This window comes from Sparus aurata, chromosome 14 (genome assembly GCF_900880675.1).
Source record: "Sparus aurata chromosome 14, fSpaAur1.1, whole genome shotgun sequence".
Lineage (NCBI taxonomy): Eukaryota > Metazoa > Chordata > Actinopteri > Spariformes > Sparidae > Sparus > Sparus aurata.
Window position 1 is genome coordinate 11,944,131 of NC_044200.1, and position 24,139 is coordinate 11,968,269.

A 24,139-nucleotide genomic window follows, 5' to 3' on the forward strand; every position below is an offset into this window, starting at 1 on the left:
TTTTCCAGCACACATCTCAGTCCTCAGTGATTATCAGGTGAATATCATAATTGGGTCACGTGATAATAATTAAAAGCCTCCTGACAACTGACCAATCACATGCAAGGACACTGACATATGTAAGTCTGACCATTTTTATTTCATGTTTAAGTCCCAAATAACGCCCCATTGAATATGACAGTTATATATTTTTTTCATCATTTCTTATTTCTACTACATTTGCAAGCATTGTAATGGAGAACATACCGCCAAGAAGCTGAAGTGGGTTTTATTTTTCGTATTTTAATCATGTTTTCTTTCAATTCTTTTACTTTTTCCTAACTTTCTCCTGAAGGACGGGAGTTCAGGGAGGGTTTTGCCCGCGGAGGGAGAGGAGAGCAGCTTTACTGGCTGCTCTACAGGAATCCGGATATGATGAAAATGTTCGAGCCTCAGCTATCCTCAGAAAACTACCGCCACTGAGCGTCGGAGGCGTCGTCACGACTATTATTGATATATTTTGTTAATGCGTCAACAGCGTCCGGACCAAAGTTGGACCGGGACAAAACTTGAAAACCTTAAAAAAGTCATAGGAGAGCTTTTTAGTGGGACTCGAAGTTACTCTTTCTGTGTGTTTTGCTGTGTTCTCCTCCATCGACTCGGGGAGAAAAGAGTTTGAAGGAAGGAAGGAAGGAAGGATGGGAATAATTCAGCTTTGAGGCGAGGGAGTTGTCATGTTTGAAAGGTAAGTTATGCTACTTAAACAACATGTCCGCTTTGGCTTTTCACAGAACTTCTTAGCGAGAGTCCGTCGCTTTTTTTATTTGAGAGAGTTTGCACATGGAGTCTCTCTGCAGGAAGTGTGTGTAAAAAAAGAAACCGACAGAAGGGGAATTTTCCACTAAGTTTTCACTGCGGCTCGACGTCACTTTCTGAGCAGACGACTTTCTCAAGTTGAGTAAATGACCCGCACCGTGTGGCTCTGTGTCTTTCTCATGGTGAGACATTGTGTTTCACAGCGCTGAGGGCTGAGGAAAAGGGAGGAACCTCTTCTGCCTTGTGTGTGTCCGAAAAAAGACGGGTGTCTCATGTCCAAGGAGACCGTCTTTCCTCCGGATGGGCCGGCAGGGCCGGGAAAGGGCCCTCAACAAGAGACAAGTCCCTTTCTGTCAGCCTCACAAGGTAAGGAGGGCACACAGGAATAGCATAGGGGGGGCGATATAAGTTAAATTAAGGGTGACCTCTGGGGTTTGGGGCACCCTGGGGCCCATGACAGGGGTCCCAGAGGACCTTCAGGAAGATGATTTTGAATGTTAAGTGGGAAGTCATCGCCTGCCAGTGTGTAAATATGTCCTGCTGCCCTGCTGTGGTTCACACCTAACAACATAATTCTGCAAGTTCTTGCGGTTCGCAATCTAAAAAGGTGACTGCAGATGTTGGCAACATATAGGAATCCACGGATCGCGTGTACGTGAAGTTCTTCCCCACGCTGCCAGTGCACCAGCAATGAAACTGAGCTATTAATATCGCTTGACACATTTCGTCAAGCACGCATGTCGCCTGTACAGCCAAACATGGGAGAAAACAAGGGGAAAAAAAAGAAATCCACATATAGAAAATCAGCCATTGAACGCATATTGCCAGCCTGCTCGAGACAATATCAGTCTTGTCCTTTTTAAATTACATTTGTGTGACTTTTAGGATACATCAGTATCTGCGTGTGCCAGTGTTAAGCCTTGATAATGTTTTTGCTTTTTTCCCCCTCAATAAAGTCTGAAGAAACGCCCTGGTGACTATTAACAGCAACCACAGCCAATTATAGTTTTTAATTAACTTTCTAGTTGCCCCTAAGATTATCACATGTAAAATAAGCTTACCCCCACACCCCCTTTTCATTTTTCTTCAAACAAGCAATGAACCGTTAACCATCCTATTTATACCAAGCATCATTATGGCACTGTCAAAAAATAGCAAAGTAGGACAAAGTAAGCAATCACTGGGGCTGCTGGATTGCGAATGGATTTTCACTGGACCTTCAAAGGCGCTTGCAGTTAAGACTGGATTTCCCCTCTCAGGGGACTGTGGATGTACTGAGAATAGACCAATTTATTTCTAACTGTGATCACTAAATACTGCGATGCATCACACAGTACTGCTGCTAACGCAACTGCCGCTACCATACATCAGCTCCTAGCTGAGATATGTGCCACATCTATCTAGGGCTGCCGGCCTGCGCCCATCCGTCCCACTCCCGTCATCCATCACTGCTTACAAACAGAGAGTGTTGTAGCATTGGAACAAACGCATCAAGCTTTGGTAAACGTGATTGCTAGCTTTTGCTGAATCATCCTTCACCAGTTTTTTTTCTCTTTAGAACTGAAGCAAAAGTGTCTCAAGAAGACACAGTATGCTCCTGTAAAACCTGCAGGCTGTGAGAAAATCTGTGTGCTATGTGCAGGCATCTGGCATCAAACCAGTGAATAAAGTCATTGTGGAAGGTTTATTTACTGAACAAAGCAGCAGTGTGTAATGGGCAGAGTGTCAGCGTGTCTTGAAGTGAAGAAGCCAGAAGCCACACAGCTCAGAGAGAGATGAGTGGACTGTCTCTTGTGTTTTTTCACACAGCTATCAGGCCTAGAAAGTTTTTTGCCCACATACTTTTTCCAGTTTAGATGAATGCAGCCTTTATGGCAGCGAGAAGACGCTTGGCAGGTAGAGAACACCCGGGAACAGAAGGAGAGAAAATGAGATCCAGAGCTCTGGCAAGGCCTTTACCTGAACCGCCCCACCATGTTGTGCAACCATTTGCCAGCGGCCTGTGCTTTTTCTGGCAAAAATAGGCAGAGCGGCCTCTGCACCTCTGGCTCCTCCAGCTGTCCCTGATATTTTGTCCACTGTGGCTGACCCTGCTGTAAAAGTTTACATCTGTTTTAGGAGGAACGGCCATAATACACATTCATTTAGAACAGTTGAGCTGGTAATAGGATAACATTAAGGTAAATAGTTGAAAAGCCCTCCCTTTTGGTCACTATGCAGCATAGTATTTTGCCGCTTTAACTTTGTGTGCAACAGGTTTTCCTTCCTCGACCGTGTTTAACTCTCAATGCTTGTGATCCTAGATGCTTGTGACAGTGAATCATCAGGACGACGACCATCTCCCAGGAAACCAGCCGCTGAAGGACAAAGTCACGTGACCGAGGAGAAGCCTAATTATTGCGAGCCTGTAAGAAGTAAGTTTTAACGACCTGGGAAAGCTGTGGGCGGACAGCAGGATATCTTGGTGTTATTTTTAATGATAAACAACAATGAGGCGTTTAATTGAGTGAAAATGATTCACATATTTCTTGCCTGCTTGGTCAGATGGTCGAGTTTAACTGCTGGTTAGCAGTGTTTTATTTCAAATCGTCGCAGTTTCATCCCTTTTTAGTGAACATGCTCCGACTGTCAAGACCAGTTTTTGCTGTGACAGTTGCACATTTTTACATGCATGAGGCAGGGTCAGTTGGCCTACTTAAATATTAGCTTCAGTGTTTCCAATTAAAATAATATCACGATAGCAGCGAAGCCTCTTGGCGAGTAAGTGTCAACATGCTCTCATTCCGCCATAATAACCGAGACTTGGCTATCGTGTCTCCATTTCTTTGGCTTCTCCTTCCAACCCTCAGCCCCTCTGTTTTGGAAGTAGGGGAAATCCTGTTTGTGGTTCTGGCATTGGCCGTTTTAACGCACTGATTGCATCTTAGCCTCAGTGTTTCTACCCATTACCAAACATTTACCTATTGGAGAGGACTTACGCCAGCTGCTTGAGGTGTTTTTCTGTTGAACAGTGTCATTCAGTTTTAGGCTGAGACGGCTTGACAGGAGTTTATTGTTCCTGGCAGTAATCTACCATAACAGTCACATAAGTTTTCGATTTTAAAATGATGGTTTCTGCATCTGATAATCTGGTTTCATAACTCGCGAAGCTTGTATTGTAACCCTGAAATAATCACATTGTATTATGCAAATGTCTTGACACAGGGAGGTTTTTACGAAACAATTATTTGGCATCAAACTGCTTGAGTTATTAGCAGGTCTAATTGAGTCTAGATGCACTCTTGTTCAGTAGAAATGACTTGATACTGAGCTATGGATCGCAGGTCACAAAAGGAAACCGGCTAAAAGCTTTGTGTATGTGTGTGTTTTATTGTTCCTAAGAAGAGTGAGATGTGTCAGCAGAGGCTAATAGCAGCTGATTGCTTCCATCCATGTAAGTGCCTTGCTATAATAAGGATTGTGTTTGCATTTGACACAACAGTTCTTTTGTTTCTCGGTTGTTAACTTTTCCAGGGCGCCTTTTCCTGCCGCTTTTTTTTTTTTTTTTTTTTTCAGTATTAAGCTTAATGACTTGCCGGTGGCTTGTTTACTGAATCAGGGAGGAGGAAAAGAGATTCAGTTGCAAAAAAAAAAAAAAAGAAAAAAAAAGATTTTCTGTCAAGAGGTCTTTTTAGCTTGGCAGGTGTGTGGAGTGTTGCACTTCTGGAGGGAGGCATGCTTTTCTTTCATCTCAGCAGATAAGCCCCTGTGACAACAGTTTTGCGTTGTAATTGATGTCATCCCCCTCCTTCCCCAACCTCCACACATACTCTGTCATACACACACACACACACTGACACAGTCTGGTAAGGGAATTTTAGTGGGAGGAAGATATGCTGCTTCTCTTTTGAGTTACAGGAACATAAAATAGTCATGTCAAATAAAGGCAGATTTGTGCTATGATAATCTTTGTTTGAGTTAAATGTACTTGTGTCTGTTTGTGGTTAAATCAAAGTTGGAAACATTGAAGGAGGGGGCTCAAGTCAGCCTGTTTGGGTCTTCGTCTCACTGTTGTTTATTGAGGGGGCCAATCAGATTGCTCGCTGGCACGGGTAATTGAGAGCCCTCTTCACTGCAGAAACAGGAAATCAATAAGAAATCATCTCCCTGCCTACATCCTGGCCCTCGCCGTTTTCACCCCCGCTCGATGCCTGACTTAAAGCCTGTGTACAGTGTGTGGTGGGTGACTTTTCACAACAAGAGGAAGCCTATTGTACTGTTGTAATAACAGCACGTATCCTATGTTAACTGGGATACTATTGTTTTGACATGCTGACTTTTAAACCAGCGGATCCCCCTTCAAAACAGGAAAGTAAACAAAGCAGCATTTCCATTTCCATTTAAGACTGTATGGAGTGTATAGTGCATTAAGAACAGAGTCAGCAATCACACAACTGATCATCAGTCTGACCTAAAAAACTAAAATTATTGTTATGAACGGTCAGAGATTCAATTGGTGGAAAAAAAAAATTCCAAGGCCTGCCAACCACTGCGGTTTGTTAAAAAAGAAGTCCAATCCTGCCCTCTCTGTAAGGCTGCTGTCAGTGAACGGTTCCTCTGTGGCTCCGCCGTCCTGGGGGATGAGGGAGGATCTTGTGGGGGCGACAGACATTCCTCAAGAGACCGTTCTGGGTTTTCAAGCAGCTGATATCTCCTGCAAACAGGACCTGGGCTCTCCAGCCCCTGCCTCAGAATAAATTGCAACCACCCCAGCAGCACCAAGTTTAGGAGTTTAATCGTCACATTATTCACCCGATTGTCAAATACCTTTTTTTTTAATGCTTCTGTGGTTGATAAAGATGACCTTACTAGCTTCTGAGGAACAGGTCTGTTATTTTTTTTTTTTTATCTCAGTTAAATTCTGTAGTGAGAAAAGAAGGTCAAATAACATGACTCTCTCTCTTTTTTTTTTTAAAGAAAGACATTAGTCTGGCCTTTGTGTGAATCCCTGATTGGGCTCTTTAGTGGCACACCTTCAAGGTTATTACCTGTGCGCAGAATTGACCTTTTAGAAGTGAATTTGTGACCCCTAATAGATGCAGTAAAAGGGATTGTTTAAATGGAGAGTATCTCTCTTGCAAGAAAAGATTCCTTGACAGTGTAAAAATTAAGATTTATACACAAAACTATAAAGCGTTATGATGCTAGAGAGTTAGACTAAGATGAAACAAAAGGGCAAGTGCCTCCTCATCATCATTTCCATCATCAGCGCTGACATACTTTTGCCACCAAAGTGTGGAATCAACATTCTCAGACTGTCACGCTCTGCCTCATGTATATTCTAAAGTTATTTAAGTACTTGGAGACTTTTTAACCTCATGCCAGCTTTTCTTTTCCCTGAATGTTTTTTCCAGCTATAGGAAGTGCATGGTGATTGTTGTTATGCAAGATTCATATCTTTATCGTAATCCCGCAGAGCCCTGTCTCTGCAGAAATAATGTGTCTAAAGCGTAGACCTATTATAAACTGAACCGTAATTTTCAAGTGATTACTTACCAGTGGGTCATGGAATCAAAAACTGTATAAATAGGGTGAAATGCTAGTGTAGGGGTTGATTAAAATGGCCATTGTAATTCTACCTCTGTTGTAATTATTTTCTCATTGTCTTGGTGCAGATAGATTTCATATGGGAAATTTCAAGTGTGTTAATTAGCATATTTTACCCGAAGTGCCCTAGCCTATTCACTGTTAATTTTTTTTTTTAAGGTATTCAAAATACTTGAGCCAAATGATTAGATATGCGTACCTCAATCCATGGACTGCAGTCTTTTAAGTGCTCGTGTTGGATACATGGCAACATATACGGACTGTGATTGTTTTGAAAGGGTGCATTTTTGCATATTAACGAGTAATCTATCCAATTCGTTTTAACACCGATTCACCCTCGTATCTTCGTATCTTCGGTAGCACGTGTCTTCAGCGGTGGAAGAGAAAATTCCGATCATTTAGTGGAATGAAAGCGGCGATATCGCAGTTTGAAAAGTCTCAAAATGTGTCATGCATCCAAAACTTTAAGTTCGTAAAGGTAGAGAAAATGGAGGGAGATGAGAGAGAGGTTCTGGCCTAAGAATGTTGTTCTCCAGGTGTAAGGAAGAATGGTTGTTTTCACATCAGCATGATAAAATTTTGATGCAAAAAAATATCTTTACCCCTAGTAGTGAATATCTTAATTGCTATACACATATCAAATAATTGCAATATGATACTGTATCATGTTAAGTAAGAAGTAACAAACAATTAAATTAATTGGGTCAGAAGTTATTTATTTTCAGCATTGCTGCACACTTGTGCGTTTGTAGTTTTTTTCCATAATGTACACAATAAATCGACAGACAATCTAAACGTAGTCTCCCTAGTCTGTTCAGCACAGGTAACATAGGTGCACTGCTTAGCTCATGTTTACTGCCTCCCTAACCAATGAAGGCAAAGCAGTGTCAGTGCCTTTCACAACCCACTCGCAGAGAGAGAAAAAAATCAGACAGTTCAAATGAGAGCAGCGCAGGGGGGATTACTTGGCCTCTAACAGGGTTTTGGCTCCAACATTAAGGTTAAAACCCTTTTCTATTACTGAGATCTCTGCTGATGTTGCCCCCGCCAGCCCCGACCCCCTCGAGCTTCCAGCTCCTTGCCCCCTTCGTGTTTGCAGGTTCAGTGCGTCTCTGCTAGGTCATTCTGTCAGGCCCCCCTGATCAGCAGAGGGTGACCGGGGACCAGGGGATGGCTCCCGTCCAGACTCGCAGACAGCCACAGCCGACACGGGCCCCGGCTAGTGCTATAAACCCCCCCCCAATCACCACCACCACCGCCTCCCTCCTCTCTTTCAGGCTAGAGCTAAAATCGATACGGGCGTCTCCGTGTTTAAAAAGCCACTCAGAGGCAGACGAGCACCTCTGTCCCAAAGGCTGATCTCTCAGCTTAAGGCCTTGATTGGCATCCCGAAGATGCGAGGCGCTGACCCACAGCTGTCCCATTAGCAGAGGGTTAATGCTGAGATTGATACTGAGCAAATAAAGGAACTAGATGTGGGGGTATTTTGATAGACTGTCTATCCCCTCTCTGACCCGGAGACCGACCTCAGCTGTATTTTGACTTTTAGGGAGTGGTGGAGCTGCTGCCAGGTCCTCATCTCTGACTGCACACTGTATTTATTTGGTGTGTGGTTGACTATGTCTGCTGCTTTGCATGCCTTTTTATGTATATGTGCACAAGTTCGACTGTGCGCATGTGCACATCTGCGCGCCTGCCGTTGAATTTCAAACAACTTTCCTGTGGAACTTCTACTTCGGCGAGGAGATTTTGAAGCCGGTGGAATATTTGAGTCATCGATGTAACTGAAACTGAAAATACCCCCATTCCCCCTCCTTCCCTCCCCCTTCTTCCCCTCCCATTCACTCCTGCTCTGTTGCTCCGGTTTTGTTTTGAGTCGTCAGCGAGGAGAGGGTGGAGCACGTTTTTGGAGTATGGAGCCTGGCAGCTCCCTCAGGCCTGCTCTGAGTCACGTCATAATTGATCTTTCTAGAAATTGTGGTAGCTAGCCATGTAAAGTCTAAATCCGTGCAAGACGTGCAGCTTTTTAAAGATACTGCACCCGCGCTGTCTTTTTTTTACCGCACTCTTTCTCCCCTCTCGGATGGTGAGGAGCAGATGAGGGAGAATAAAAGGCGCTTGACAAAGCTTAATGCAGAAACAGGCTTGTACAAATTCATCTCCGAAATGAGGAGAGGAAGAGAATAAGGCACCATTTAGTGTCTCTCACAGCAGCCAGGTTGTAAGGCTTTTGAACGCTCCTTGATGTCTTGGCGTTCTGCTACATTAGTAGCACTCAAATTAGCACCATGCCAAATTCCACACAACACTGGAGAGACCAGAGACTTCTGTGGTCGGAGCTTGGGGGTGGCGGAGGGGTGGATGAGCCGACTGTGAATGACTTCCCCCCCTCAACGTGATTCATGTAAGAGAAAATGGCATCTCATTGGGAGTTTCAATGATTTAGATAGCAGTCAGACATATTAATCTGGGAAAATGTTCCGTTTGGAAATCAAAGGATAATTGATGACCCCCTTCTCCCCCGCCACCCCTTCCCTGTGCGCGCACACACACGTGCACACACACCTTAGCCAGCCTCACGCACTGAGTGTGCTGAGAGGTTTGTGTCGTCAAATCAAGCTCTTGTCTTTCAAGTTGCCTTTGCTACTGTAAAATGTAATTAAGCAGAACAAGGTCCGAGGGGGTTATTTTTTTCCACTCAATCAGCAGCAAAATTTGAAATTAGTAAATCCCTGACGCCCTGCTTCTCTCTTTGTTGGGTGGAGGCGGCGGTGGTAAGGAGGGGGTTTGGAAATAATATTAAGCTCCGTCTTCGCGTGTCACTTTCTCTTCAGCAGGTTGGAGGAGCCAAATTTGAACGACTGTCACAGAGAATTAAAACAGGGCGGAAAATAAGTGTGTCGGCGCCAGAAAATGAGCTGAGCAATATATGACCGACTGTCCTGGAATGGGATAGAAAAAAACAGACAAGAAATGTGATGTTTCCTGCTTAAATGAGACGCTACACAATATGATCAGCCTTGACAGGTGAAGACAGCTAATAGAGTTCCGTTGCAGGTTCCCATAACACACCCACGCACACATACAGAGCATGTCACTTTTGCTGATGAGGATCCAATATCGGAGCAGGTAATTTAGCTATCCTCAGCGGTCATCATCGCCATCCGTGCCGCTGCCATCATCATCGTTTTATCTTGGATAAATACAAAACATCGTGAGGTGCGCGTACGGACTGACAGGACCAGGATTGCTGTGTGATGTCCGGAGTCACATTTTTATTCATGTCTGTTGGAACAAGTGACATTTCTGTTAGCCCGTGTCAGGTCGCCGTCCACTCTGTGCAAACGCCGCTGAGGTTTGCATGGCACCCACATCTTTGCGCTAACAGGGGTCTGATTTTCTAATCAAACGGTAGTTCTTGGTTGCAGGTTGACATCGCTAATTTGCTCTCATTTCACACCTCTGATATCTGCATTATATTGATGCTAATCACAGTTGGTGGGTTTTGTTGTGCTGGGACACTTGAATGATGAGTCGCTCATGTGTTGCTTCCAATGCGTCCTTCTAGACAATAAAGAAAGTCCTTGTCCTGTAGTTTGGAAGGTCAAATGGTAAACGAGGCTTTGATACGCCCAAGGAAAATTTCAATCAGAGCCCTTTGTAATAACATTCATTGTACTATTTTCCTCTCTCTCTCCCTGTCCCTCTCACTCTCTCTGCAGTATAATTCCCCTGGTTTTGCGTCTATAAATATGGACAGGGAAGATGTATAATTTCTAATGAGAAAATATATCCCTTTGGATTGAAAGGCAGGGGCTGTTCCACACGCTGCTGTTTGTTAGGAGGAGAGATGATACCTCAGGCTGTTTTGGCATAGAGAGGAGGGGGGTGGTGGTAGTGGCAGCGGTGGTGGTGGTAAGAGGGAGTCTGGCTAGGTCATTGCACATTTGCAAATTAGCATTTCAATCATGCAGGTACATGGCCAGCCGAGCAGAAAATATACATGTTTTTCTAATACGAGGCACAAAAAAGATAAACAACACACCGGCCGTGTTAGCAGAATTAGCATTTCAGAGCTAACTGTCACTGTGTATTCTGAGCATTTCTGTTTGGGGCTAAAAATAAAGGTTCCTCATCCGCTCTCGTATTCCATTCGGTGTTAACTCACAAACTCGTTGCATTGTGTAATAATGGCTATTAGGAGATAAATACAAGATCTGGATCGCGGTGTTTATTTGGCTGACATGATGTGACGTTTGAATAACTGTATGCTCTCTATGATGGGCATTCTAATAAGCCTGGGCAAACACCTTTTCCGCTTCTCCCTGTTTCTCTCTGTCTCAGGGGCATTAATATTAAAAAGGACTGAGCTTTAGAAACACAGAGCTCGCGTTCAGTCCGCTCCCAGCCTTGCCTGCGACTCTCGGCGTGGCAGTGTGCAAATGAGAATCTCAACACTGCCCTGTTTGACCTCTGAGATATATTTTCATGTTCCTGACTGGTTTAGAATTCTTGTTTATACAGCTCTGTTTCAGTTGACATGCATGCATGCATATTCCTTCCTGGTAGGTCTGAGTGTATGTATGTATATATATATGTGTGTGTGTGTGTGTGTGTGTGTGTGTGTGTGTGTGTGAGAGAGAGAGAGAGATCCAGTAGGCTTTTGACATATATATACTCCTCCCCTTCTTTCTTCTGTCTTTTGGGTGCAATTTCCAGCTCCCTCCTGTAGGACCTATTTTCTGTGACAAAAAGGTAGGTGTTTATATACTCAGTTTTACATACAGAGCGATCCCCCCGCACAGCTCTGGCGCAGCTCCTGTGCTCTCCAGGCACTCCGGTGCTTGGTCCCTGTGTGGCGCAGCCACTGAAGACTCGGTGACAAATGGCAATTATATTTGTGTGTTCTTCATGAATCCATCAAACACTGGCCTTTTAAAAATGCTCCCCAGATATTTGAGGCTGTCAGCTACTAGAAGCTGGGACCAAATTGGGATGCTGCTTAGACAGTCAAGAAGCACTCACCCCCTAGTTTCCCCTGTGATGTGTGTGACAGCGTGTGTAGGGGAGTACCATGTTTTATTCAACTACAAATGTACACTCTCAACAGTTGTTGATGTGCTCAAAATAGGGAGGTTACAAGTCCAATTTGAAGTGTGTGTGCATGTGTGTGTCCAGCCCTTCCTCTAAAACATGGTGTTTTAATGCAACCTGTCAGGTTGTGTGCATTCAGTTATCTCGGGACATAGAGGTTGTGGCTCAACTTCTATGATTTCTTCTTTTCAAAGAACTTGCTGGGAGTTTTTCATATAAAATGTTGATGCAGGTTGTGTTTTGGTGCAGTGCTATAGGAGCACAGGAGTAGCAGTGCGTCTGTGTTGTTCCGTCAGGATTTATTAACAGGCTCAGCGTAAATTTGCATTTATCAGCAGAATCTTAAGAAGAAGAAAAAATAAACTTTTATGTTCCAAAATTTTATATCCGCAATTATATTATTTTGAGTCCATTCTTATGAAAACTCATGACACAAGCTATTTAAAGTTGTTTTCAAACTTTTATAACTGTTTATGATATATAATATAGCAGTCTTTTCTGGGCTGTATGCACTAAACAACCAAATACCCCTGAGCACATAGTCAGAGCTTATGCTATAAATCTTTCCTTCACTGCGCTTCATGTACAGAGAATGTTTTTGATGCCCCAGCCTACCAGCGTAGCACAATTCCAGCAGGACTTACTGTATTTCTTCTTTCTTTCATTATGTCTTCATTTGTCTCGTGGTGACTCTACCAAGTCTGTCACTGCCATCTCTGGCAGTATCATCATTATCATGATCAATGATTATGAATATTACTCCGTAGTGTCCATTCATCTTAGTCGCAGTGTTCATCAAGATAAAAATAAAGACTATGCAGGAACCTGCCACTGAGGCACACTTCTCTCCAGACTTGAACCCACTTTTTAGGGCTTTGCAGCGTGTCAGAAACCTGAGTCGCCGCTTATGTGCTCTGGGTTTTACGTAGTGGTTTCTTAATAACTATTTATGCTTTGGTAAATTGAAAGCTTGACTTCCTCAAAAGGAAAGGTAATTATGCCTCCGAGTTGGCTTCTTTGTGCATGGACATGTGTTTATGTGTGTGTGTGCGTGAGCTCGTGTGGCTGTTTCATTTAACCTAAATGGGGAAAAACGGCTGTCTTATTATGTGAGATACTCCGGGTGATTGATTTGTCAAGGAACTGTCATCCTTTTCGACAGGCAGGAGTTTGCTGTGATGCATTGACTGGACAATCCTGAAGACTGTGCGGTGTTGGCTGCGAGTCGTGCTATGTTTGTGTGGACAGGGTCTTAGCAAATGAGTTTGGACATGTTAATCATTAGCTATCGAGAGCCATTTCCCCTCTCAGCCCCTTTAATACCAGCTAGTGTTAGTTTGTGATGGTAGCTACATCTGTGGAATCAAATAACATGAGAAAACACCAGCAGTGTGATTCAAAGAGTTTCTGATTTTCATTCTGCGAATAGTAATTCAACCTTGTTGAAGAGGAATGAGGACAAATGGTTCCTGTGTATTATATTTATACAGTGTATACAGTGTGCAGTGTGCACTGACTCATAGTAAGAAAAGTGCGTATTCACAAAAACTGTGCCGAGGTACACATATGTCAAATTTCAGCCTCGTGGATATAAAGTTGTGGTTGCTATAGGGTGGATACTGCATGGTGGACAAAAAGAAGGATAGAGCAATGAAAGACCAACTCTGCTGTGTTGAATGATGCCTCCCACAAGAGTGTACAACAGCACAGTAATGCATTTGTACGTGGCGTAAATGGTGCGTGTCTGTTTAGTCACATGAATCCATTTGAAACCTATGTGCCTTTTAGTCATAGGCCCCTCCCTTTGCCATGGCCGCTATTAGCCAGTTGGCACCTACACACCTTCAGGGTGGGAACATTTTTCTACCAACTGAGAGCGTGACATAGTGACCTATAGAGCAGCTGGTCGTAGCTACAAAAGATGTACTGTCTGTCTCTGATAGCTCTTCTTCAAGCTACAGGTTTAGTTTGAAACTAAACATCTTACTGCTGAGGCAAAACATTATCCTTGGCCACCCAAGTAAGGCCCATTGTATTGATATGTAGAAAACCCTTCTAGGGTGGGTGTGTGTGTTTTCTCAGTTTTCTTAACGATGATGGTTAACTAAGCATTAATGAAAAAGACTGGTGAAAAAATGCAAGGTGCATATATTAAAACGGAGTGAATAATGTAGCAAGTTGCAGCTGTCAGGGGTAAAAGTGAAGAACAACAGCAGACGTAGCCTACTCTCAGTCTCCTTATTAGCAAGCCTTACTCTCCCCACATTGTCATGGGCAGGCTGCAAGGCTTTTGTGTTTTGGAGAGGAAAATCCATCAACCTGGCCTTAAATCACTGCATAATGAATTCTATCGTGAGCTTCCAAGTTGTCTAATTCAAATTGCATGGAATCCTGATCCCTAAAGTGTATATTTGTTTATTGAAGCAGCATGCAGAAGCCTGGATGAGGAGAAGGCAAAACCCAGTGTGTGTATTTAATTGCTTTGTTTTACATCCACATTCACGTCCGGCCTCTCCCAGGGTGATGTGTTGTTAAAAAGGCGCGAGGCCCTGATTCCCACGCTCGCTCCCTCTCTTGTTAACCATAATTGCACTTGTTGGTGAGCTGAAAGAAAATAGAGATGGAAAGAAATTACCAAGTTCTATATTAAGTTCTGTGTCCACTTTGGGAAAGTTGTTGATATTTGGACAGCTGAGATGCACAACACATTTGCCTTCTCCAGCTTGTGCTACACTGCTTTAAAAAAAAAAGATGGTGGTGGTGAAGGGACCATATGTTCAATGTGTATATAAAAAGTGTAGAATAGGAAAAAAATGAATAAGTATGGTTCACTCAGAGCGACTTAAAAGAGATGAATAATTCACAAACTCTCAAGTTAACCATGCACTGGCAGTGCGTGCACATGCACAGTGGCTCTGATGTGGAGCGAAGGTAATGTAGGAGTAACTCCCAGTAGAGCTGAATGTGCAGGTGTTCCTCTCAGTAAAATGCCACCGCCTTTGCTCACTCACATCCTTCGCCTTCTTTCTTATCAGACAGGTCGCTGTCTCCTGACTTTCTGCGGCTGTCACACATACACTTACAAAGACTAGTTGAGGCCATCTCCGAGCTTTCAGAGGAAAGGAGATCATTACCGTTGCAGACAGCAGCTATTTTGTATATGCACAGTATCACAGGCTCTCTTTCGCTTTTCACTGCATTAATCTCTCTTCCTCGCACACTGTCTTAACTCACCTGGGTACTGCTCCCACAAATGTGTCTGCCTGCAGCAGTGGCTTTTGTGAACCTGTCACATATGAGGTTCCACTTTCTTTCTGTCGGTGCGGGTTGAAATGTTTGCCATATGATCGATATTATCATGTTAGGAAAGGGTGGCAAGATTTGCTGAGAATATTTAGCTGTGCTCTGGTTGTAAGAGCTGAACATTACAAGCTACAGCGGCTTTGTATGCGACTGAAAGGTATGAAGTGCAAGATGGCAGATAAAGTTCTCTTAAGTGGAAATAAAGTTACAGGGTTATCAAGCGTTTAGCCCCATAAGGGTAAAAGGAATCCACAACTCTTTTCATTAGAACAGACACTACAGATATAAAGTTATTAAAGTATACCACTTGCTCTTTTGTTTACTGTCTTCAGTGTTTTGTCCTTTTACGTTCACATCAAAAGTATATGTTTGAATAAACAAGCATCTTTTCTGTTTTCTTTCAATTTTCTGTTTCATTTGATTTTCTTGTATTGAGAGCCGTAGATTTCAGATAAAATGCTCCAGGGAAACTGTCCTCAAATACTGATTTGAGTAATCGTGGGAAGACTACACACCAATTCTTCAGTGAACATTGAGTGAAAATGAAATCCTTTTTTCTTTGTATCTCTCTCCAGCTCAACCTCAGTCGGATTCTCAGCCAGTGCCCTCTGAGCGAGCCGAGGGAGACGCTGGCAAGGACCAAAACGGCTTTCGCCACAACAGCACTGGCACGCCCACACTGAGTAACGGCAACGGAATCCACCCTGGCATCGGCGGGGCTGGGGCCACGCGCACATGCTCCTGTGGTGCCAGCATAGGCGCAGGCGCCACGGGCGGGTCAGGCCCTGGCACAAGATCAGTGGGGACGGCGACAACAGAGCAGCCGCGGAAGCAGTCGTCCATGCCCGTGTCGCAGAGGATGCAGAGGAAGTTGAGGTCCAGCTTGTCGGTCAACAGCGACAGCAGCCGACGCAGCAAAGGCAGTTCTACGGGTTCACAGAAAGCTCCTTTACCAGAGGGTGAGTATCTACACTCGAGGAGGTAACGAGAGAGCCCAAATTTACACACACACACGTTGATACACACTAACTTTACTAACACTTGATAGCATGCATGCTTCTTCTTCTGCATCCCATCTTCATGTCATTGAGGCAGGTCAGGACATTTTTGAAATTGTGCTCCATATACATCAGCTGTCAAATCACCAATTCAAATGATGTTAAAACACTTGAAAATAGGATTTATTGTGATATATTCATTCTATTTTTTAATATAAGGACCAGTCACTAAACAATGTCAGAAAAGACATACATTGGTAGATTTAAGTAGTTGATTAAAAAAACGTCATCAAAATGAGTCACTACTGAATAATACCTTAGAGAAACTAAGATATTGATAATAAATTCATACCTCCACTCACCTTTAATGATGGGAGTGCAAGACCTCTCATATTTATCACCTCCGTCAAGCAAGTGACATTTTTTTTTCCTCTCCCCAGTCTTTTATTTTCTTTAACAACAAGTCAGATAGTCCGTTACCCGTGCGGGGAAGCCATCATTTTGTCAGGTGCAAGGCCGAGGTGAGTCCAGTAATGAAGGCGGTCGGCTGGTCCTCTTACCATGGGGGGAGATAGGTGTGACCGTCTAACGAGGCCAGAGAGCATGGGGTGCCTATTAAAAGATGTGACCAGCCTTCTTCGGGCCCCTCACGGCCCTCACACCTCTCTGGGCCCTTTCTGGCTCTCCCTGCATCCTGTCAGTGCCACCCCGGCCCTCATTAATAGGGTCCCTTTGCATCCCTCCTCCGACTTTTAGACTCTGTGGCTGTGTTTGTTGACGTACATGTGTTTCGTAGCATGGACAGAAGGAAGGTTTTGGCATGTTTCTTCAAAGTGGAGGGGCAATTCCTCCCTGTCCATCCAACTCAAGGCCTTCACTGTTTTGTCTTTTTATGCAGGCTTTTACTCCAAGGTAACGGTGGAAAATAAGATGTGATATGTGTTAATGAAAGATTCACAACGGTCAGGTTGAGATTTATGTTTAAATGAAAGAGAAAAGTGGGCAGTCTGATCTTTATTTGATGATGTTTCCCCTGAAATATGCATCAGATTGAGTTGTGGGCCGCGCAAAAACAAGAAGGCAGACGCACACATCCACACAACACATTGCACGAAAAGGTGGGATGCATCCACCAGAGATATTCCAGACACGTCATGTTTTCAACATCTTAATTGGTAAATAACAGAAGAGAGAGGGTGCAAAAAAAAAACAAAAAAACAATAGCAGCTGTCTCATTATGGCTTTTGTGTTGCTTATTTGCCGGCGCGAGAGCTCTCAGAATCAATATGTTCGCTCTCAACTATTTATTTCCCCCCGGAAAACAGCCAAGCTGTGGTGTTTGAATGTTTACACGGATTAACATAATCTGTTTGCCTGTGAAATTAGCCTCCTAAACAGCCCCCTGAACACAGGAAATAAAAGGCGTAAGCTAGCAGGAGCTAGCTCTGGGGATTCTGCCGCTCCCTGCGTTTTCTTGGCACACGCCGTTGGCACCGTAGCCAATCTGTGATAACACTGCAGCTTCTGAGGAGTCATTTACCACGCTGCTTTTGTTTAGCGGGGTGGGTTGTCTCAACTCTTGTCATCTAGTTTATGTTTTTTTTTGTTAATTATGTGTAATCAGTTAAGGCCTCCAAGCTGCTTTAGCCTCATTTAGAGATTTAGGGCCAAGGCCGCCAGCTATAAACCTTAATGTGTTTGTGTGTGTTGTGTAAGCTCTCCTCCAGCTTTGACTTTTCCCTCAGTCATACATTATAAACACGCCTGCTGCTGAAGTTCTTATGGTGAACCTGCACTATCCAGCCAACATCCGCTGCCCTCTTTACCCAAGTGTGCCTTCTGTGCGTTCCCATGGCCACCAAGGCTTTCTCTGATCAATCTCTCTCTCTTCATCTTCCTCTGTCTAGCCATCTCGTCCTCTCTCTCCCTCTTTGTGAGTTTGAATGTTTTGCAACAGCTTGCCGCTCTGAGGCCCATCCGGCTTGTTTTGTGTCATGCCGCTCCCTTTTTTTTTTTTTGATGTTAGCTTTCCAGATGTCTCAGACTATTTCCTCAGAGGCGCCGGACGCTGTTTTTTTGGCCCTGCAAACTCTGGGCTTCATCGCCGCTCGCTGACATTAAACAGGAGCAGTGTCAGTTGTGTGCTGTTCTGTCTGTCTGTTGGTTGGTTTCACTCTGTCTCTGTCTGCCTTTCTGTCTGTCTCCCTCTGTTTTCATGGAGATGTGCCTTGCGTCCAGATCTCTTGTGTACAGTATACGACCCCCCCCCTCCATCATTCCCCTCCTCCGTGCTGGCTTTCTCTAAGATCCAGACTAATCGCTGGTGTTGAATTATACATCCAAGCGAATAGCTGAGATGGCCGGCCGCTGCTTAATGCCTGTGTACTGTGTTTATATCGTATTCAGAGACTACTGTTACATTCTGAACGCTGGCATGGCTATACCCTCTGGGTCCTTCAAACTTTGTTAGGCTGAACTTTAAGGTTTTGGTGCACAGAGCTGTGGCTAGGCAGCATTTATTGTTCTTTTGGCATTTTGTTGCTCTGAGGTCAGAGATCAGATCCCTGAATTTAACTGACTCCAGAGTTATTTTTTTTCTTGAACATCATCAAAGTTATTACCATTATTATAATTACTATTATTGTTCTTCTTATTATGGTATTATTTGTAGAATTGTAGTAAACCATACAACATGCAAAAATACACCAAAATCTTTTGAATTTAAATATATTACAAATAAATCAGTCTGATATCCAATACCGGTATTGGATCGGTACAACCTAAACTTTATTTCAGATGGTCGTACACTAAAGTGGATGCCAGTTAAGAATGTCGTATGGGTTTTGTTTTGCCAACATGAAATAAATCCAAAATCTTCCCAGCAGCAAATGACTGCATGTCCACATCACATGTTCAGTAGTGAGGGATTTATTCTCATGCATCTTCCATCACTGCCAGTGTTATGGCCTCAGATAAGGATAATAAGATGCATTCAAACTCCAGGCACCCTCACACACACGTGTACGCACACACTTGCCCGTTTCATGTTCCCTTCTCTATCTTGTTTGTATCACAGTCAGCTAGCTGCTTCTGGTCAGCTCTGCAGCCCTGAGCGCCACAAAAATAGTGAGGGGGAAAAAAGAAAAAAATCCCCCTCTACTTTGATTAATCAAACATGAGCATCCAGCGGTCCGCAGCTTGCCTTCCCATGCCGTCCTCCACACTCTCCTCCTTTCGCTTTCCCTCTAACCCAATCAGTAACAGCCCCTTCTGACAGCTCAAGATGGGCTGATGAAAGTTATGCAAATGTGCCCTGTTTGTAATGCTATTTTTCTGCATACATCCACATCATGTCTTTTTAACACTCCAAAGCAGTGGCACTGGGCTGGCCTTGGTTCAGAAAGGAGACAGCTGCAAGGGTTGTGTGCCATGCACACTTACGGAATGATACTCAGTATGATTTAGTGACTTGGATACAACTACAGAAGTTGTGGTGGAGCAGCTTGATTGATGACAACATAAATTGTGTACATTTATCTCTCATGCTGGGCATAAACAAGCCCTGTTCTCTATGTAATCCAACATTGTGTACTAACAACTTTTTTCACACCTTATTGTGTCCTTAAAGAGTTTTTCCTTCTTTTTTTTCTTCTCCTCTTTTTAAGGAGAGCATGTCAGTTAAGGTCTTTGATATAATTAAATGACTGTTTTTAACATCTCTTTATAGAGCTTAAGTTTAATTTAATGACGTTTGCTGACTGAAGCCACAGAATTTGGGAATAAACCTCTGCATCTTGAACTGACTTTGCATGTCATTACTAACAAACTGCATCAGAGGAAGTTTTTAAGTAAGAATTAAATCTGTTCTACTCCATTATCTATGCAGCACGGAATCATTTTAAGGCAACTAATTTGGCCATTCAGAAACAGACTTGGGATAGTTAATAGGTATATTGGTAATTTATAGTGGAACTCTTTATCGCTATGAAACAACAAGCTGAAAACATGCCACCAGCTCTTAAACAGGAGTCTGTGGGGAGGTTAAATGTTAATCAGAGGTGTGAGCGTCGCCAGCATTAATCCACCTATTTACCGGGAGAGACTCTTGGACTTCGCTAATCATCTTTGTGTGATCAACCTGGCAGTTTGCATGATAATGCCACAATTATTTAATGGTCCGTTAATCAGAACTGCAGGAGAGGAATTCATTTCTTTGAATTTCTCTTATTTCCTTTAGCCCCCTGCCTCGTTAGCCCTTGCCCTTTTGCCACATGCCTACTCTGTTCCGCTGTCAGCCTGTCCTCACTCACCCACCCTGCTCCGTTTTCATTAATGTCAGCTAATTTAGGCGAAAATTGAATTTGCGCTTTAATATGTTACAAATAAATATTTTTATTTTGTATATTTCTTTGTTACGTGTCTGTTTTTTTCATCTTATTTATTTTGTTCATGTTTATTTTACTTTACAACTCATCACCATGGCCGGTCTGGACCCAGACTGCTGCGTCCACTGCATCTTGGCCTGCCTTTTCTGCGAGTTCCTGACACTCTGCAACATGGTGGTGGCGCAGGCCTCGTGCGGCGCGTGCACATCAGAGGCTTGCTGCTGCTGCTGCTGCACCGACGACCTGGGCGACGACTGCAACTCCCCCTGTGACATGGACTGTGGCATCATGGATGCCTGCTGCGAGTCCTCGGATTGCCTGGAAATCTGTATGGAGTGCTGCGGCATCTGCTTCCCCACATAAGCAGGCCTGCGCTGGTGCAGACCAGGGTTCCTCTGTGAGGGGGATAACTGGACCCATGATGGAAGCATGGAAGGAAATTGCTGCTGCTGTCACTATGAATTCAGCAACAGACAGAGGGAATGTGTGATTGTGTGTGTGTGTGTGTGTGTGTGTGTGTGTGTGTGTGTGTGTGTGTGTGCGTGTGTGTCTGTTTGTGTGTCTGTGATGACTGTTGAGTGATTGTGTAGTTGAGTAAAGCATGCTTGGAAAGACTTATTTTGACACTGGGCTTCTCCATCAAAACCAGCTCAGCAGGGGCTTAAAGTAACTCCAGATATATGAACAAGTTAGTTAAATCTTCAATGTGTAGTAAGTTGTTTCTGTTATGTATTATCTCCTTTTACATAAGAAGTATTATCACAGACTGCCTTAAAGATTTTATTGTTACATCAGGAATGCTGTTTCATTGTATCTTTCCTCTTTGTAGTCATTCATCTGACTGACGTGTTGTAAGCAAAATGTTGACATTCAGTTTTTCTTTGGGGATGCACGATATTACTGTCAGCCCCATAATGGGAACTTTATATAATTGGCTGTTAATCATATTGAGATGATAATATGAAGCCACATTTTTTTTTTAATTAACTAGCAGTTTTTAACACACTACAGTTGTTGGGCGTATACAAGTTTAAAACTGGTGACATTCAACAAAAAACACGAAAAATAACTAGTGTAGAACCAGAAGTCATACTTGAGTAAATGTAAAGATACGGTGTTAAAATATTACTTTAGTAAAAGTGAAAGTCACTCGTACGAAAAGTACTTGAGTGAAAGTCCTAAAGTACCTGATATTAAATGCAAATCACATGTAAGTATCACTTGTACAAGTAAAAAACAATTATGCACAATATTTACATGTATGTACATGATGTATATGATGGGTTGATCGATTATCGGCCTGGTCATTTATCAGATCAAATATTGGAGCACTTTTCCAATTATTGGAAATGTTGTTTTTTTTTTTTTAGGTCAGTCGAAAAAACAAGTATAAATGTATCTAAACGTACATTTGTTTGGCTCTGCTGCAGCATATTATCTGAAAGGTAACTAGTAAATAATGTTATTAAGTTAATGTTGTAAATGTAAAAAGTGCAATATTTGCCTCCAAAATGTAGTGCAGTGGAAGTATGAAATAGCAGAAAATGGAAATACTCAAGTAAAGTACAAGCACCCCAAGATTGTATGCAAGTTCAGTACTTAAATCAATAAACTTGACAGTTTTTACAGGTCCAGAGGAGATAACATGGTTGTTATTTGCTATACACATTCCAAAAGTGTTCAGAGTGGAGAGAGAAAATCTGAGCTTTACCACAACAAATCTTATATTTAATCCTCTTTGCTCACTACATCTTAGCCTTCCTTACCCTCAGGTTTTGCATAAATTACAGGTTAGTTATTGTTTAAATGCAAAAATGTGAAATTATCAGATATCGGTATTGGAGAGGCAGGTGGCGGCGAAAATGAAAAAATCCATATCGTGCATCCCTCTTTTTTCTCTTTTTTGTTTTTATGCTCAAAAAGAGGTTGCAGTCTTCATACTGTACAACACTGTAAAAGCTTTATGTGACATATTTTTAGTTGGATACTGTAGTTTTGCAACACAGACTTTCATTTACACATATCTACTGTAGCACTGTAGAGCTGTTGAAACTGATATCAAAGTATCAAAGGTGAATCAGGACATCAGAATCTGCTACTTGCTTAAAGCCAAAGATAGAGAATGTGCTTGATTTTTGCTCTGTTTTATTTTTATATTTCAAGCAATTATTATTATTTTTTTTTACCATAGTGACCTTCTATTACAAAAGAAACCTGCACAAAAATTGCCGATAAGCTCATAACGGATTGTCAAATCTTAAATCCGGGAAAGTCTATGAAAACATTTTGTACGAAAGAATCATCTCTGGATTTGGCAGTATTTGGAGCCTTGGATTTACTGGAAATACAGTGCGGATACTCACATTTTTTTACAGAACAAAAAGGGGTCTGGACCAGCTCACTGTACAGTTTCAGCAACGTTAAGATAAACAATGTGTACAGCTTATGTCTTTATCACTACGAGAGCCCTCCTCTAATGTTGGCCATCGACGATTAGGCTTTGTCAGCTGTGTATGGTACAAGTCTTTTCTGTGATGCTATACGTACCGTTTGAGTGTGACTTGTTGAACTGCACTCTGTGCACGAGGGCCGTGATAAGGAATTAAAAAATGGTGACCCTGGTTGCCATATAAGCCGCTTTCCCGGTATGAGGCCCAGGGGCTCACAATACAAAAAAGGAATCATGAACTGTCAAGTTGAAATGGTAAACTAATGCAGGGTAAAGGCAGTTTTTGTCTCCTTTTTTTTTCTGTTGCTTAATTCTGTGTATCTCGAGATGAGTTTGTGGTGAATCACCAACAGAGTCATTTTCCTGTCGTTGAGATCCGCTTTGATGTTGTTTAAGTGATGATACTTAATGCTGGCCCTCATTAGCACTGCTTGCTACATGGTAACAAAAAATGTCCCTTCCTAACGCCAACATAGATAATGTGCTGTCATGCACAGCCCGTCTTAATGGCGCACTGTTATTGTGTGTTAAGTAGGTTGGATCGGCACCTCTGCGGCAGATAATGTGCAGAAAGTAAACCTCATTTTCATGTTTATGATTAACTCACGCCACAAGTTTATTACGGGCTAGAGAGTGTCAAGAAAACACTATATAGATAATGTGAAGAATTCATCTAAAAAGAAAAAATGTATACATGTAGTTACAGTAGTTGTCCTCTTTTACTATCCTGTTGTATGTTTTCTTTTTTATAAAAAGTCTGTGCCTCTTACACTTGATCCTTTTCAATTTCATCTCGATGCATCATTTCTCAAATTGGAGTTCACAGCTCCTTTTTTAGTAGTTTTGTACATTATCTCAAAGAGAACCATTTTTAAAAAATAAAACATTACCAAAGAAATATATGATTGTTTTCCATATACATTCTGTGTCCTTCGTTCCATCATAAGACTAGCAAACTCTTCTCAGTCCAATCAGGTAATGCCCAGTGGCAAAATGTGACCCGCAAGCCTCTCTTCTCTTTGATTATGGAGTCTAACGTATCTTGTGCGACACACAGGTTATACATTTACATTTTGTATTCCAAACTCCATGTGATGGGTGTTAAAACTCCTCAGAGGACACTGTTGTCACATCAAAATGTCTTTTTTTCCATACTGATACTGCTTATGTGCATGCTCAGTCTAGGGACTTTTCCACCAACATGGAACCGGTTCCATCTTTAGTTCTCACCCCTAAATTTGAACTGTGTTGAGCATTTCAACTAAAATTTAAGCGGTTTGTAACAGGTAACGTTCCCAGCTCGAACTAAACAATTGCTGGTTTTCCAAGACCTGAAATGGGAACTGATGTTGGACGTGTCATATTCTATTCATTGTGCAAAGCCCTTCGCTGTTGATGCAGCTTTGATCACAATGGTGCCTAGACTCTTAGATGGAACTGGTTCAGCCATTAGAGCTAATTTGGTGGCTGAGGGGTATGAATTGTTTTACAGCAGTTGTCCAAACAGATGTTCTCACCCATGAAGTCAA

General features: G+C 42.7%; 1 protein-coding gene across 1 annotated transcript; it reads left to right on the forward strand.

The window, feature by feature from the left end:
• Window positions 1-398: 398 nt before the first annotated feature.
• mdfic (MyoD family inhibitor domain containing) lies at window positions 399-23,508 on the forward strand. Its single transcript, XM_030440715.1, has 5 exons — window positions 399-724; window positions 999-1,161; window positions 3,099-3,209; window positions 15,354-15,737; window positions 20,274-23,508. Exons 2-5 carry the CDS (start codon window positions 1,068-1,070, stop codon window positions 20,522-20,524), a joined length of 840 nt encoding a protein of 279 aa, XP_030296575.1. The 5' UTR covers window positions 399-724; window positions 999-1,067; the 3' UTR covers window positions 20,525-23,508.
• The last annotated feature ends 631 nt before the right edge of the window (window positions 23,509-24,139 follow it).